This window comes from Carettochelys insculpta, chromosome 6, assembly GCF_033958435.1.
Source record: "Carettochelys insculpta isolate YL-2023 chromosome 6, ASM3395843v1, whole genome shotgun sequence".
NCBI lineage: Eukaryota > Metazoa > Chordata > Testudines > Carettochelyidae > Carettochelys > Carettochelys insculpta.
Window position 1 is genome coordinate 118,160,080 of NC_134142.1, and position 17,095 is coordinate 118,177,174.

At 47.1% G+C, this 17,095-nt stretch overlaps 1 protein-coding gene across 2 annotated transcripts in view; it reads left to right on the forward strand.

Moving 5' to 3' along the window:
* The window catches only part of LOC142014830 (acyl-CoA 6-desaturase-like), a 45,215-nt gene that overhangs the window by 22,601 nt on the left and 5,519 nt on the right, over positions 1 to 17,095 (forward strand). Inside the window, exons 6-12 of one of the 2 annotated variants that reach the window (XM_074998004.1) lie at positions 1,374 to 1,434; positions 2,143 to 2,219; positions 2,410 to 2,507; positions 3,723 to 3,819; positions 7,087 to 7,166; positions 8,297 to 8,422; positions 11,100 to 11,171. In XM_074998004.1, coding sequence (XP_074854105.1) covers positions 1,374 to 1,434; positions 2,143 to 2,219; positions 2,410 to 2,507; positions 3,723 to 3,819; positions 7,087 to 7,166; positions 8,297 to 8,422; positions 11,100 to 11,151 — 591 coding nt within the window. In that variant the 3' untranslated portion in view covers positions 11,152 to 11,171. Of the gene's footprint in view, positions 1 to 1,373; positions 1,435 to 2,142; positions 2,220 to 2,409; positions 2,508 to 3,722; positions 3,820 to 7,086; positions 7,167 to 8,296; positions 8,423 to 11,099; positions 16,736 to 17,095 lie in introns of those variants that run through there. The other variant, XM_074998003.1, reaches the window with a different exon arrangement.

Sequence of the window (17,095 nt, forward strand, 5' to 3'; positions counted from 1 at the left end):
CTGCAGGACATTCACAAACTTTTAACATGTTTTTTGTTGTTGCTGAATTTCTCATTGCAAATGGAACATAAAGGGTGCCCAGATAAACTCGATATAAATGCGAAGGATTGGGTTTGTTCAGTTTAAAATTCTGTTTTCATCTTCAATTTTCCACTTTTTTGAAGCCATTCCAACCCCAATTTAATTATGCCAATTTTTTTCACATTTATTTTCAATTTTCTTTCTTAAAATGCATGTTGCCCTTCACAGCAGGAATGATGCAAGCTTCCTTTTCAAAATAAAGACTTTATTAGCAACACAATCAAAGCACAGATACAGTATCATATCCCACAGTGCACTGCACATGTTAAAGGGGACTTATCCAACATTCTTAAATCACGTATCATTTGCTATTTAGATAAGAGTTCTTTATTTTAGGGCTTATAGACTTTCACCGTTAATCAAAAATAATCAGAAGGCTTTTTGTTTGTTTCTTTTTTTTTTTTTGCTTTGCAATTATAGGATTAGAAGCCAAAAAGAAGTCCTTAAAGAGTCCTTAGAAATGAATGAGTTTGCCCAAGAAAGCTGTATAATGCTGAGAATTAGCCCCCTGATTTCCATTGCCTCAAGGATGTGCATGAGACTCATGCATGCTTCTTAGAGTGGGTTGAAATTTTTTGCCTCAGGATATTTTGTTTGATGAAAGGAGGCATTTGACATGAAAATTTCACAGTACCTTCTCACTGTAACGACAATTTTCCACTCCTCACCTGAAAACTGGAAGTCCAGACCTAGCCATTTTTAGACAACTTACCTTTCAGTGTCACTTGTGAAAAATGAGACCTAGGCTCCTAAATCAGTTAAGCACTGCTACACTGAATGGAGCAATACCAAAATACTTTTACAACTCTGAGCCTGTGTCTTTTCCTCTGCAGCTGGAGGATAACGGCACTTCCCTACCTCATGGTTCATGAAACATTGTGAGGTGCTCAGGTACATTAGTAATAGGGGCCAAATAAGTACTCAGGATAGATTATTTTAAATGGGAACTTGCAGCTATTGTAGACAAGGAAGTTATGATTAAGCATGTATTAGCAGGACAAGATAAACCGTGACAACGATCAGTTACCACATCTCAAAATATGCCCTATTTTCCCAGTTCTAAACAGAGCTATGGAGAAGAAATTATGCTAAAACAGCTTTCTAAGGACTTGCTCTTGGTCCATGTAAAGCAACGGCAAAACCTTGACTGCATTCAACAGAGTAGGAATAGTCCATAAAACCACAGCTTTGACTAACGGGAGTTAACAAAATAAAGATCTGTCAGAAAGTTGCTTCATATCCATGGGTGGAACGAGCTGAGACAGTTCTCTGTCCTTTGTCTCCCCTTCCAGTATGGCAAGAAGAAGCTGAAGTACCTGCCTTACAATCACCAGCACGAGTACTTCTTCCTAGGTGAGTATGCCCTGGCCCCCTACCTTCCCTACATGCATGCTTATCTTGCAGCTCCCTTTTGCTTCAGCAGAGTTATTCTTCACTTCCTAACTAATCTGTCCCTGTCAGAGCCCTTTCACGTCTTAATTGCAATAGAAGCAGGCAGCCCAGTGCCTTCCTGATATCATTGTTAAGCTTTGTGAATCCTTATCATCACCACAAAGATTAAATAAAGTAAATCAGGGGACCAAGGTTAGGAGGCAGCCCCCAGGAGATGTATATGTCAGCAGAAGTCCTGGACTGGGGTGGAAGGGATAGCTTGGTGGTTTGTGCATTGGCTTGCTAAACCCAGGCTTGTGAGCTCAATCCTTGAGGAGGCCTTTTAGGAATTAGGGGCAATTAGATTAAAAAAAGACAGAGATGATGCTTGGACCTGCTAAGAGGGCAGAGGACTGGACTCAATGACCTCTCAAAGTCCCTTCCTGCTCTATGGGATGTATACCTCCATATATCTTTTTAGTTTACTTGGTATTAATCTAGAATCTTCCACATCTGAAAGCGAGCAGGACATGGAGCAAATGCCTCTCTTTGCTGAGAGACAGCAGCAGAGCTCTGGTTGCCTCATCACATGCTCTTGCCTCAGTTATTATTTTCAGGTCCCCAGCTTGTCCATTCACCTCATGCTACACACTTGTCTCCCTCACTGGCTGTCTTTTGTTTGCCTTTCAGTTTTCCCACCTCTCCTCATCCCCGTGTACTTCCAAATGCAAATCATCATGACCATGATCAGGCACAGGTTCTGGGCGGTGAGTGAAAGAGCATTTCTGCGTGTGTGTTGAACCATGTGGATCCCTTGCGGGTGGTGGAGAGGACCTTATAGGGCAAGGGAGAGAAGAGGATGCTGCGCACTCTGCAGAAGATGGCTGGCTGACGGAGAGTGTTGGGGGCAGAGAGGGACCTTGCCTGGAGTTCATTCTCTCTTCTTTCTCTACCTAGGACCTGGCCTGGGCCTTCAGTTATTACATGCGCTATTTCATCACGTACATCCCTTTCTATGGAGTTCTGGGATCCCTGTTTCTCCTCACCTTTGTCAGGTGAGAACCACTGCTGCCCCTCCCCCAGACACAGGCATCACAAAGCCCAAATGGAGAGCGATGCTGATAACACATCCATGGCATACCATTCTCCCTCAGTAGATTCTCTCCACTGACCCTCCCCAATCTATACTGCATCCCACTGGTTTCTCTCGCCTCAGCCTCCTCCACAGCCTCTCCCCTTTTTATTTTCTTTTCACCCCCGCTCCAGCACCTTTGAGTCTGGTGTTTAGGTTCTCATCACCAAATCCCTGGTGATGGCAGCAGGGCTGACAGCCACTGTGGCTCGTGGGCAAGGTGTGGCGGCAGGGTGACTCTGCTCCTCAGAAGGGACAGGGCCTAGGACAGAAAGGTCAGGGCCAGGGGGAGCTGGGCTTTAAAGGGGTAGTACTTCAGCTGTGATTTAAATGGGCCTTGGGCTCCAGCAGCCACCACTGCCACAGTAGCAGCCAGGAGCTCTGGGCTCCTTGGCCATTGTCCTTTCCCCACGCACACACTTTTGGCAGGCCTGGGTGATAGTAATGGCCAGGGGTTCTGGAAGAACTTTGACAGTGAGGTGTGCTGATGAGGGAAACCATGTGTTTGGTGGTTGCTATTACTACGTCAAGCCAGGGATTCTGGCCGCACTCCCTGTTCCAGCACCACTGGTGACAGGAGATGGAGATGGGAATCTCCATTTTTTCCTCCCTTCCTCACTCATCGCCACCCTTGGAGAGTTCCAGCACTAGCTCTAAGAATGTTGGTTGTGGTTCCATCCACAGCCCTTCAGTACAGCTTCGTCCAAGGCCAGCAGGAAGGTAAATCAGGAACATTTCAGGGGGCTGAAAGGTTGTCAAGGCACAAGAGTGTAAAACAGTAATCCACCGGTGAGGAGAGCTGAGGAGAGATAGCACTGAGGGCTAACACCGTAACATATCCTAATGGTCATGTTAATCCCTCAACCTAAAACCAAGACCCAAAGGAAAAAAGAAAAACCTATAGCAAAGCTGATTCGTCTCATTGTAGAGAATCACAAAGCTGACGGCTCCCTCATCTTGGGAAGTTCTCCCCTAAAGCCCATTGCCCCCTCTGCATACAACAACATGGCTGCTCCCTGTACACCCCTCCCCGCACTCCTTTGTGGTTGGCTTTACCTGCAGTAACCTGTATGAGGAGGATGAGCTGCTCGGATGATATCCTGATCTGCACTGTGAATTGTTATGCTTCCTTCCGAAGGTTTCTGGAGAGTCACTGGTTTGTGTGGGTCACACAGATGAACCATATTCCAATGGAAATTGACTGCGAGAAGCACAGAGACTGGCTCAGCTCTCAGGTGACTGCTGCGGTGTTAATCTCCCATAATAGAACCACCCTGCCATGGCCTAGAGGCCACCCTCACACTCCTGCACCCCAACCTCATCCCTGGCCCTACTCCAGAGCTTTCACCCCAGGCAGAGCCCTCACATTCCTGCACCCCAACCCTGTGTCCCAGCCCTGAGCCCCTCATCCCCACCATGCCCCCGAGCCTGTGTCCCAGCCAGAGCCCTTACGCTCCTCCTCAATCCTCTGCCCCAGGCCTGGGCCCTCTCCCACACTCAGGTCCCCTTGGCCTCACCCACCTCCACATGAATTTTGATGGGTGCACCAATATGAAGATGATGCGTGGCAAATACCTCCGTGCTGCATATCATCTCCACATTGGTGCATGCAACAAAGTTCACTCCGCTCAGTGGTGGGTGAAATTAGAGAGAACCGGGCTCGCCAGGGCCAGCATTAAACTTACTGACGCTGACGGCCGAAGCCTGAGCCCATGTCCACACCTGGAGTAGCCAGGGTTGGGTTCCACCCCACTTCCGGGGTCAAGTAGTAACTTTGCTGTCAAAAGGTTTTTGCAGAGCAATGAAGTTTGAGAACCCCTGGTGCAGCCACTGATTTTAGTTCATTATTCATTTATTGCATAATGCTATGGTTATGTTATCTACTATATATCGGAGAGAGTTCACCTGTCTGTGTGTCTGTCTGTTCAAGAATTCCTCCTAAACAATAAGAGCTATAATCACCAAATTTGGTATACAGCTTCCTGTTATCCTAACTTAAAGCAAAGTCAGGATTTGGTTGTGCCAGGAAAATAGGGCTGTGCCTGGAATGGGATTGCTTCTCATAAAACCATATAGAAAGAGAGGGAATCACCAGGCAGGTGAAAAGAGATGGCTGGGGACACTTACCTCTCACCCACCCTGGGACTGCCCGAGCCACGAGCTGCCCACCCTCCGGGCACCTTTTAAGGAGGCTGTGGAGAGCTGTAGCTCCCCTCCACTTTCATACAGGAACAGTTCAGGCTATTCTTTTTTGTCAGCGAGTAAGGGGAAAGTGCACATTTAGCTGCATTCCTCACTCTGGCTAGGAAGCACAGGGGACAGACAAACCTGGACCTGCCCCAGCCAGGAAACATGCACCCTCCCCCAGCTGTGCCCACTGAAGCTGCAGTGGCCATGGACAGATGCTTCTCACCTGACCCCCAAGCTGCTGCAGTGAGAGAGGGCTGCGATAGTCCTCTCTCCCTGGGACAGCCTGCATACTGAATTCCCCAACCCCACCCGAGTCTCCCACCCCCCGGGCACCCTTTATGAAGTGTGGGTGGGCACTGAAGCTAACCCTAACTCTAACCCTAACCCTCTGATTCGTATAAAACATTACTAATCCGAGGAATGTTGGGTAAATCTTCCAATAGCATATGTATTCATTGTATGCCAGTTAGAGTTAATCTGTAGGATTATAGAAGTATAAGATAGTTCCTCTAAATACTGAACAATGCATTAGATGAGAAAGACAAGCTAAAATCCAACCCGTAGGTTAAAGCCTTCTAGACTTAGCTTAGGTATTTTAGGCCTTGAAGACAAGAAATAATGAGATAAGTGACTGGAAAATGACCTGATACTCTAAGATTATGGGAGCAATAACATTGTGTAGCATTACCCAAAAGATTAGTATTAGATCGTAAAAATACCGTAAAGGAGCATTTGTCTCAGGCATATGTCTTAATTGTGAGGTATAGGCTGTGCATCGATGCTGATGAAAATAAAGGGAATTTACCCAGCCTTTAGAAAATTGGGGTCCCTTAAGTTTCCAGGGGACACAGATCAACAAGAGCAAAGAGGAGGAACACGTTTATGGACATGTGCAGAGTGTAGGTGTAGATGGAATTCCATTATAGAATCATAGAACACTAGAACTGGAAGGGATCTTGAGAGGCCATCGAGTCCAGCCCCCTGCCCCCATGGCAGTACCAAGCACCATTTAGACCATCCCTGACAGATGTCTGTCTAACCTGCTCTTAAATATCTCCAGTGATGGAGATTCCACAACCTCCCTAGGTTATTTATTCTAATGTTTAACCACCCTGAGAGTTAGGAAGTTTTTCTTAATATCCAACCTAAACCTCCCTTGCTGCAGTTTAAGTCCATTCTTTCTTGCCCTGTCCTCAGAGGCCAAGGAGAACAATTTTTCATTCTCCTCGTTGTAACATTCTTTTAGGTACTTGTAAACTGCTATCATGTCCCTGCTCAGAAGTGATTTTGTTGAGATATGAACCCACAACCTTTGAATAACTGGTCTTACCTCACAGCTTAGAAGTCCAATACACTTTCCGTTATAAAAAAGGGTTGCCCAAAACAAGGAATTTGAGCTCCCTCTGGGAGACCCCAGCAGGAGCCATCCCTGTACTGATTACCAAGCCATGAGAGACCCCTCAGACCCTAACACTCCCATCAGGAATGTAAGTATAACTCCATGTGTGACTTGTGCACTGATACATATAGAGTTTTTATGTCCTTGGGCAATCATAATATTAATTGCAACTTTAACAAAACTTATAAAGTAGGCCAAACCTTGTATTAGTGAATGTATATGTCGTCATTATCTTTGGTTCCGAGAGATTCTACATTTACAGCAAGTCACAAAAATGACTTTCAGTCTGTTAAGCTTACAATGGTAGCCTCCACAACCAAACCCACAGTGATGTAACAGTATGTCACAATGTGTACATGTTGAACCTCTCTAATTTGGAACTCTAGTCCGTCAACATCAATAATCCAGCATGATTTTAGTTAACTGGATGACCACTTACCATGGTTGTAGCCAAGTTTCCTGTGGTCCCGTGAAGTTTGTTTCCAGCCACCGGTCCTTATTCTCAGTGTTCTGTGCTGTTATTTAGCTGTAATTTACCCTTAAATGTCTTCTAAGAGCCCAGTAAGCAGTGGAAGTGGTGGTGATGTTGCTAGACAACGTTGACCTCCCATGGTCCAGAAAATTCTTTTGTCCAGCACTGGTCCAGTCCCGACAGTGCCAGATTAGAGAGGTTCAACCTATACTTTAAATAAAATAAAAGGCAATGCTGATTTAAAGGAGTCTTGGGAATACAGTCAGTGCAGGAGAAGCAGTGTGAGAGAATATTTCATCCTACAGCTTGGTAGTGCAGTGAGGAGCACATGACTGCTTGGTTTGAAGTACATTCTGTAGCATGCCGCAGGAAGACCCCTGCACCAGTTGCTTTTAGATCCAGGCAGCATTAAAATTTACTGTTGGCACCTTGTCTTTGCAGTTGGCAGCCACCTGTAATGTCGAGCAGTCTCTTTTCAATGACTGGTTCACCGGGCACCTGAATTTCCAAATTGAGCACCAGTGAGTATGGGCCCAAGGGGATGGGAAGGAATCAAATGGACACAATCAGGTCACCACCTGGCCAAACAGGGCATGGCCTGGGGGGAGAGGTGTAAGTGCTATGGGGCAACAATGAGCAGGAAAGAATGGAGGACCCCGGAGCATCAAGAAATCAGAAAAAACCCTGCTGCCATCATCCTCTTATTTTATCACTAAACACAAATACTTTCACCTACTGCTACCAGTATATTTCCCTTTCACCATCACCAATTGCTGATTAGAACAGCCACTGAATCAGATCCTTGGACTCATTTGGTCTGGAGTGTTTCTACTCACTTGAAGAATTCCCTCTGTCTAGTCAGCCTCTGGTTTATGTAGCTGTTGTGCAGCTGCGTAGGACTGTTTGTAGCCTAGTTCAGCAAAAATGACAAAAGATCATGCAAAACGCTGTTCATGACACTACAAAAATTAGAGGGGAGATCACATGGGGTAAGACTGAAGGACCTGAAAGTTGAATTATGGAATGAAAGAGAGCCCTGCTGACCAGGAGGGAGTGACAAGATCACAGATTCTTTATCAGTTTGGTCGATGAGCTTCCTGATAGTTCAACTTGTCAAAAGACAATTAGTTGTTGTCCAAAGGGAATGGACGGCTATCTCAGTGGATCGAGTGAGATTTCACCACTCCTGTTTTCTAGCACTGCGCCGTCCATAAATGCATTTCTCCTAATCTTGAAATGTTTTCTAGTCTGATCTGTCATTCTTTCTGAGGCCGTGTCTATATTACCCAGAGGATTGGCCCACTCTTCTGGGGCTCGATTTCACGGCCAGGTAAGTCGATTACAGATAAGTCAATTCTAGCTATGTAGATATCTGCAATCAACTTACCTGCCAAGTGTAGACCTGGCCTAAGTAATTTTTTGTTTTGGGGCATGACACAACAGGAATGGAAATCAATACATTCCATTTCCAAAGAATTTCCTTTAAGGGAGTACTTTTAAGCTTGAATTTCTCTCTCTTGCTCTGGTCTGTCTGACTGTTTTGCTGAGAGATGAGGCAGTAATTAGCACTAAGAGGATATAGAAAGAAGTGTCTGTTCCCAGGGATGTGTCACTAGGTTTTCTCAAGGCTCTCTTTATTTCTTTATTCAAGCCTGTTTCCCAGGATGCCACGTCACAATTACTGCAAGATTGCCCCATTGGTGAAGTCATTGTGCGCCAAGTATGGAGTCTGCTACGAAGAGAAGCCTCTTGGGAAGGCATGTCTAGACATTATTGGGTAAGGGGCCTTCAGTTCTGTCATGGGTGTATGCAACCAGGAATGCCAGTGCCAAGAAGAAATCTTGTGTCTATTTTAATCTAAAAAGCTCTGCTTCATAAGTACCTGTGTCTAGAGCAGTATCTTCAGAGCTGTAAAATGTTTGGTTGATGTAGGCATGAAAACCTTTTTGCTCCAATCTGAAAAAGCATCTGGATTTTTTCTGTAGAAGTGACGTAGTGTCATAGAGAAGAAAAAGACAAATTTTACCTCAAAAAGAGCTGACTCCAGCTCTTTAACCCATGGACTGCCTTCCGCCCTGGCCCTCAAACAAAAAGAAATCGAGAGATTTGCTCAGTGGCCACCAAGTCACTACGGAATTCCTCCAAGAGATGCTCACTCCTTCCTATCACCTTTCATACCATGCTAGTCAGGTGGCTGGCCCTCTAAATCAAATATTTGCAGGCCTGAAGTCACCATTTTGTACCTGGCTACCACAGACAAAACTTCCTATTGCTCAGCTGGCATCCCCAAAGACATGCCATAGCCTCCATCTGGACAAACGAAATAGAAGGAACAGCTCTTGAGCCACACTGAGTCCTGTTTGTGCACCTCTAGCAGCAGAGAGGGGGCTTTAATGCATAAATATGCTCAGGAGTGGTATGCTAAAGGATCAGTTGAGGATTCATCCACCATTGTAGAATCCTCAGCTGGTAACATAGCATCACTGATGCTGTACACCTATTCCTAGATGGCCTGTGGGGATGTGGAAACAACATGCTGCAGTAACACCTCTAAGTAACCAATCTACCAGAGACAAGAAAAGTATCCAAAAAGTTACTTGAGTAAAAGTCCAAAAGCATTTTGGTTCTGGATACTTGAGTGCAATCAAGCTGTGACACCTTTACTCGAATAGTTTTCCGGGAGGAAATTCCAACTTTTACTTAATTACATTTTCACCAGCGTAGCAGTACTTTTACTCAAGTAACTTTCCGGAGTACTTTTTCCTCACCTCTGCAATCTACATTGACACAAGTTAGAGCGATTCGTAGAAGGATAGAAAAGTGGCAGAAAACGACCTCTGCTTTTCCCCACTGCTCCTCAGCTGCATCAAGTACTGCTCTGATGCACAGGGGGATTCTGCCACGTGTTTCTCAGGAGAGTGGCCACTTGGCTATGACATACAAATCCTCATAAACAGTGAAACATGGGTGTTGCCTGGATGTTAACTGGGAGTTCCTACCGCAGAACATGTGGGACTACTTTCTGGCATGTTGTATAAAGTCCTCCTGTGACAAAGGGCAGGGCACATAACCCTCTGTGGAAAATTCCTAATGCAGAAAAAGAGATGGCTTCGGGTAGCTTCCCTCCCCTTTGAAGTCCATGAGCCCACCTGTGGAGTGAGGGACTGGGATTCACTGTCAGTAAGAGTATTACAACCTGGCCCACAGCATCAATCCAGTCACATGCAGCAGCAGCAGCAACCTCCTGTAGACAGAGAGGCAGGCTGTGCGGTCCGAGTAAGGTCCTCATTTGGCAGTAAGAACCGACAGTCCTCGCTGTGGAAGTGCCCCATGTTCAGTGTCCCATCCGTGCCCCGCGTGACATCCCCAGCCCTCGCCCCATGTTTCACTGATAGGATTTTTTGTATCTACACTAAATCCTCGATTTAACAGACCCTGATATAACAGACTTTGGAAATAATGGACACTCCCTGTCAGCCTCCCTGCCCCCCCTCCCCTCAGATAAATGCTGCGGACTCACCAGGGCCACCATCCGGGCTGGAGGAGCTGCCAGAGTGGCTGGGGCTGGAGGGGCCACCCGGAGGAGTGGGGCGGGAGGCTGTGGCAGATAGCAGGAGCTCTCCTCCACTAGGCTCGTTTGCGTGGAGTATGTCAGCACCCCGCTGCCACTGTCTGCAATGGCACTGAGCAGCAGCCATGGTGTCGGAGGCTGCTGCCCATTGGCAGGCTGGGGGCAGCCACACTCTACCTTCACGTGGGCGGCTCAGTGCCAGGGGCTGAAGGAACCGCAGCACTGAGAGCACAAGGAGGTGGAAGGAGCCAGGCTGGCATTCAGCTGCTCTTCTGGTAACTGAGGGAGGGAGATGGAGGTGTGAGGTGAAGCGGGGAACGGAACAGGGGACATAGGACAGGAGCGAGTGATGGGCTGGGAAGGTTAGTGCAATTCAACCATTCGGATATAACGGACTTTCAGCATTAGCGGGCACTTCTCCCCCCCACTTAGTCCATTAAATCGACGGTTTACTGTAGAAGAGCCCAAATCTGTTGCGTTCTCCATGACTAAGTGTCTTCAGAGAGCTGATGAGGAGGGGAATTTTGTCTGAGGGGTGATGCAGAGGGAGAAGTGAGAAGTTCTTGTATGTGTGCACCTTGTTCTGCAAGGTTAGGCAGTGAGAGCCCCAGTTTGTGGTGTTACCATGTGTTTTGTTTTGGTCAGGATCTCAGTGTTATGCCCCTGACATTAGTGGAGTTATTCTGATGGACGCTACTTTAGGATTGAGCCCATTGTTTTAAGTCAAATTGGGCATGGAGTGAGAGAGGCATTTCTTATTGCTTTTTAGACGCAGCATTCAGGAATGCCACTTGGCTTCAGAAGACGGCAACTCTTTGCAGAATCTCTGGGCAGGAAGGGGTGTGAGTCCTGCTTCACTAGTGCCTCTCTTCTCTTTCCGTAGATCCCTGAAGAAATCTGGAGAGCTCTGGTTGGATGCTTACCTGCATAAATGAAACTGCATCATCATGGGAAGGTGCAAGTGATGGGGGAAGGACTGTGTCGCTTTGGTGTTTACTGTCAGATTTCATCCTGTATCTGTGTGCACAGTTTGAGGGGAGCTTCCTGTCTTGTGAAATGCTACTGGGGTGGGTGGGGAGGAGGTTTGGGAGACATTTTTAACCCAGCGGGATTTAAAATGTGTTTGGTGCAGCCTTCAGAAGATGAGTCAAAAGATCCATCTCATACCACCTGTCTGAAAATGGACCAAGCAGAGTGGGGTTTTCTGGTTTGGGGGGGTGGGGCAGTAAAGGGAATTGCAATTCCTCCCTACCTCTTTCTCAGCCATTCACAGCAACCCTAGTCTCAACCCTTCCCCCACTCCCTATGCACACACAGGCAATTGATGCATCCACATGATCAGGCCAGCTTCAGGGAGCTTCAGCATCAGTTCCAATATTTACAAGCCCAGAAAACCCTGCTCACCTTACACCCTTTCCCCCTTCTGATGCTGGTGCCGAGGAGGAACAGCTCAGCACTGCTTGTGTTTAAAACAAAAACCCCAGAAGCCAGTTTGCTCACCCATGGAAGGGTGAATTCGCTAGGCTGGGCTGGGCTGCCGGCTGCATCCTCCCTGGAGAACTGGTAGGCGCAGCTGTGAGCAGCAGGTGTTGCATGATGAGTCTGTCTGCTTTACGCAGTGCCCTGCTGCGGCTTTCTCTCTCTCAGTCTCTTTCTCTCTCAGCCTAGTGCTGCTTTAGTAGAGGTCATGATACCAATCCTGCACTGAACTCCCCCATTCACTTGGCTGGGACTCTGCAAAGGCACAGTATCCCCAGTGCCGGCTCAGGTACCAGCTGTGTTTTTACTGCTGATCCTGTTTACGGGGATCTGCAATTCTGCCCTGGGCAGAACCAGCGAGAGTAATTTAACAGTCACATAGTCAGGTTTCCTTTCCATGTGGCCCCTTAACGCTGTGAAGATGGCCAATAAATAATGAGATTGGGCATGGACAACAAATTAACGTAACACATGGAAATATGCCTGTCTCATAGAACTGGAAGGGACCTTCAGAGGTCATGAAGTCCAGTCCCCTGCCTTCTTGGCAGGACCATCCCTGACAATTTTTTGTTTTTAATCTATTTGCCCCAGACCCCTAAGTGGCCTCTGCAGAGCTTGAGCTCACAATCCTGAGTTTAGCAGGGCAATGCTCAAACCACTGAAATACCCCTCCCCACTAAATTGACATGCCTATTGCAGATGCTTTATTGTGCTCTGATATAGTTCACAAATTGCCTTTTAACAGGGAAGCGGGAGGATTTTGCGGTTGCTTAGCACCAAGCTTCTCGTTTGATATTTGGTGTGAAACTTTCCATAGCGACGTCATTCTTCTGCTCTGCTCTGCTCTGCTCTGCTCTGCTCAGAGCTCATTAGGCCTCAGTTGAAGTATTGTGTCCAGTTCTGGGCACCACATTTCACGAAAGATGTGGAGAAATTGGAAGAGATCCAGAGAAGAGCAACAAGAATGATAAAAGGTCTGGAGAACATGAGCTATGAGGGAAGACTGAAAGAACTGGGCTTGTTTAGTTTAGAAAAGAGAAGACTCAGAGGGTACATGAAAAGGATTTTCAAGTACCTCAAAGAGGATTACAAGGAGGAGGGAGAAGAATTGTTCTCCTTGGCCTCTGACGAGACAAGGAGCAATGGGCTTAAACTGCAACAAGGGAGGTTTAGATTAGACATTAGGAAAAATTTCCTAACTGTCAGGGTGGTTAAACACTGGAATAAGGTACCGAGGGAGGTTGTGGAATCTCCATTGCTGGACATATTTAAGAGCAGGTTAGATAGACACCTATCAAAAATCTGGATGGTGTTTGGTCCTGCCAAGAGGGCAGGGAACTGGACTCAATGACCTCTTTAGGTCCCTTCCAGTTCTAGTGTTCTATGATTCTATGATAGAGCACTGAGAAATGTCTTAAGTGGTCTTGACCTATTTTCTGTGTGATGCACAGTTACCCTAAAACCAAAAATGGCTCTAATGGAGGTCAGAGTGCATGACACATGGCCCAATCCAAACCCAGCTGAAAATCTTCCATGGACAGCAGCTGGCTTTAGATTAGGCTTGGAGACTAAGTTCATGCAGTTGCAAATAAGACAAATGTGACATTCCAATAACATTAAGGGTCAAGATTTCTACAAAGGCTTCCAAACTTCTGCCCATCCCACACTGCTTGTTCAAAAGCCACATGTCCTTACATAGAAAATGGATATTTAGTCAAGCAGTTACCTAAAGCAAGTTTGCAAGTACATCATGAGGTTCCAGCCCTACAACTGCATCCTCCCTAGGCAGATCCCATCACCCAGATGGTGCCCGACTAAAATCAGCCTGGATCAGCTTGCACAGAGGAAGCTGCAGAGTTGGGACTTGACTCTTGAGAAAGTATAACTCACTTTAGAAAATGTCTCACTGAAGCTCTGATTTTACTACACTAAAGCCAGAAAACGTATAGTGGAGCTTGTAATTTAACCAATCCACTCTTAACAAGATTGTAGAGGACTATAGGTATTTGGGTGATCTTAAACACCCAGTTGACTGCAATACCTTATTGCTACAGGTGGTTAGAATGACTTTTTTTGTCTTGGTGTGTTCAACCAGGCCTTGAACACCTTTTATGCTGTGGTCCCGAGGGTTCAAATCTCTAATATTCTGTCTTTTTGAACAAGATAGCAATGAGTTAGCAGGGGATTGTGGCTACAGTAACACCATTTGAACTGCCTTAATCTCTGTCTCCTTCTGAATCAATGAATGTATCTCACTTTCTCTGCTCCTGCAGCGATAAGCACAAACATACTGCCACGCCTGCTTTGCTGCCTTCCGAACAGGCAGGTTGTTCTTCAAGAAGGTTCAGGTTCTTTACTCCTCTAGTTCTTGTTTTCAGAACAAACCCTGGGTTCAGCTGCTGCTCCCTCTGAGCTCTGGCCCCTTGGTCTTTGCTATTTGTCTTGTTGGAATGTTGTCTCTTGGCTTGGTAAATGTCCAGAGGGACCTCAGAAGAGCTGTGGCCCAGCAGAGCCATCCCAAACCAGCAGCCTTATTCCAGTCATGTGCTTTTGTACTTGTCATTGATCTGCTTACTAGAGACTAATGCAGGCCTGGTCCTCACCAACAAAAATATCATGAAGGGAACAAGTAGGGACAGGAAAGTGCCTGATACTGGCTCTTTCCCCCTTGCTGGATGCTTTTGATCAAACTGTAGAAGCATTCGTGGTCGTGGAAAACTCAGTCACTTAAACCCACAAAATAAAAACTGGCATTTTATAGTTGGGAGAGATTTGAGCGTCATACTGTTACAGCTACTAGAAGAGGAGAGTCCTCTCCACACAGGATTGGGTCACTGACTCCACTTGCAGGTGTGTTTATCTTACCTGATGTAAGAATATGAGCCATGCCTGCTGTGTTGCTGTATCCCTGGCTAGTGGCAGCTAGCCCACCTAGAACTCAATGAGTTGGCATTGGCTAAGAGGTATGCACCTTTGGATTGTGCAGTTAGATCCAAAAGTTTGATGCCGACTAATGGGATCATTGTTGCTACACTACCTGCAAACCAAATTCCTCTCATGAAAACTCTCTGTGTTGGCCACATCATCAGCTATGGCATTATCAATTTTGCCTCTGGGCCAGGTCCAGTTAGTCACCTTCCCAAAGCAGCAGCATTCGTCTCGAAACTTCCCGCTTTTGCTGGAATGGGGCTTCTTTTCTTTTCTCTCCTTCTCCATCTCCAGAGAGTCTTATGTGTGCAAAGGTGTGGCCACATGCAGCAATTCTATACACTGACAAGGGCTCCCTGCATACACCAGAGTGAGTCAGCCTAAGCTCTGGTGTGAGGGTGGCCATCGATGGGCCCGTACTTGGGATGCCAAAAAGGCATCCTAACTCATTTTAGAAAAGGGAAGAATTGTCCCATATTTTCCACCAGCAGCTGTGCAGTTTAGGCTACTTTCCCCTTCCCTGGGGCTTGGAGAAGCAGGGGGAGCATGGGTGGCTGCCCCACCCCTGCTGCTTCCCTGGGGCTTGGGGAAGGCAGTTAGCCTGCGAGGGGCCATGCAGTTGGCAGCACAGAGTGGCCCTGGCTTTATTGGAGGCTTTGGAATGGAAGACAAGTACCAGAGAAGCGGTCTTGCATGACTGTGGCCCCCAAACCAGCCTAAAGTCAGTGAACTTGACACTCAAGGTGAAATTCAGGGTGTGACCCTGGAAATTAAAACATGGTTTGCCCAAATCCTCAGCAGCAAGCGACGAGTCCCCTCCCAGAGCACGTAGGGAAAACCTCTCACATTCGCTTGTTTGTTACTTTTGACTGAGACACAAGCACATGCCAGGAGCCTGTTGCGGCTTTCAAGAAACAAGCCTAAGTCACGCCACTGATGCCTCAGCCTTTGGCAGTGGGCAGGCCATTTCTAGAGGCCAGGGCTTGGAAATTAGCTCAGACAGGACGATCGCATGGGCAGAGCTGGAGGGGGTCTCACCTTTGCTTCCCGCCAGTGAGCAAGGGGCAGGCTGGACAGTGGAGGCTGAAAGGTTCCGTGGCAGTTGGGATTGGCAGCTGGATGGGGCAGGAAGATTGGGCAGGGGGATGGGGAGTGCAGCTGGGAAAGAGGAGGTAGCCAGGAGCTGGCGGAAGTGAAAGGGGAACAGGGATGTGAGCATGGGAGAGAAGAAACCAGGAAATAGAGGGTGAGCAGAGCGAGGAAACCAGGCTGAGATTAACTGTTCCACTATCTTTCTCATCCTTGTTGTGTTATCTGACCAGATAGATAAGGCTTCAAAGCTAGATGGAAACTGGCCCTGCATGAGGGAGACATGCTCCCTTTCACAAGGAAGAGAAGGCTCACTCTCAACCCTTGACCTCCATGAGTAAAAACTGGGTATGTCTAATGCAAGCACCAATATTAGACAACCAAGGGGACCTGGAGTTTGGACCCATCTTACTCCCACCTTATTAGCAGAGCAGAGCCAGTGGAGGGGAGAGAGACGCACACAGCAACCTGCAAATGGGGTGTTCCATCTCTCTCTGAGGTGGGTACGTCCCTAGCATGCAGGGGGACCTGCTGGGTGAGCCAGCTAGGAAGCATCCTGAAAGCTGCGGGTGGATCCTTAAACAGGTGTCACTCCATTGCTAGCGCTAGATCAGGGCTAGTTTGCACTAGCTGGGGATCTGGCCCTCCAAGTAAATCCCAGCTGTGACATGGTCAGGGGGTAAGAAAAGTCAGGGATCTACTGCTGAGGATTCGTGCACCACATGGATTAGAGTTTGATGGATTACACCATCCACACACAAAAGAGGTCTGCATCAGATTCCTTTCTGTAACAAGCTGCTACATATCAGCCAGGGCTTCTTCCAAGAGCTGTTCTTCTCAAAGGCGCCCTACGAGAGCCCTAAAATTTAGAGTCTGTCTAGAGGCAGTTTGAAAAAGCAGCAAAGTCAAAAGTCATCCTAGAAAAGTTCCTGATTGTATCATTCTTCAGATAAATATTTTGGGAAATCAAGGAACTATTTTTTCTAGTGTATCTTCTTCTCAATAAATTCGTAGCTGTTGACTATAAAACAGCCTAATGTCCTTTGTTCCCTCCCATTCAGAGGCATTGCTGCGCATACTGAAACGTTGAGGTATATGTTTCTTGGGCAGGTACAGCTGTAAAAACACTCTGGAGGCATGCCACAAGGAGGAGCTATCCAGCCCCACCAAAGTGGGGGCAGGGGCAGGCAAAAGGGACAGTTGCCCCCAGGCCTGGTGTGTCAAAAGGACCAGGAGGGCCTGTCATCACCATTGACAGTGGCCGCAGCTCTGAGCCTCTTTGACTGCCATGACAGCACTGCTACACTGTTGCCTGCTGCTGTGATAGAGTGTAGGGCAGCTGGTCCCACAGTCCAGGTGCTTCTGAGGGCTGAATTCCTTTGG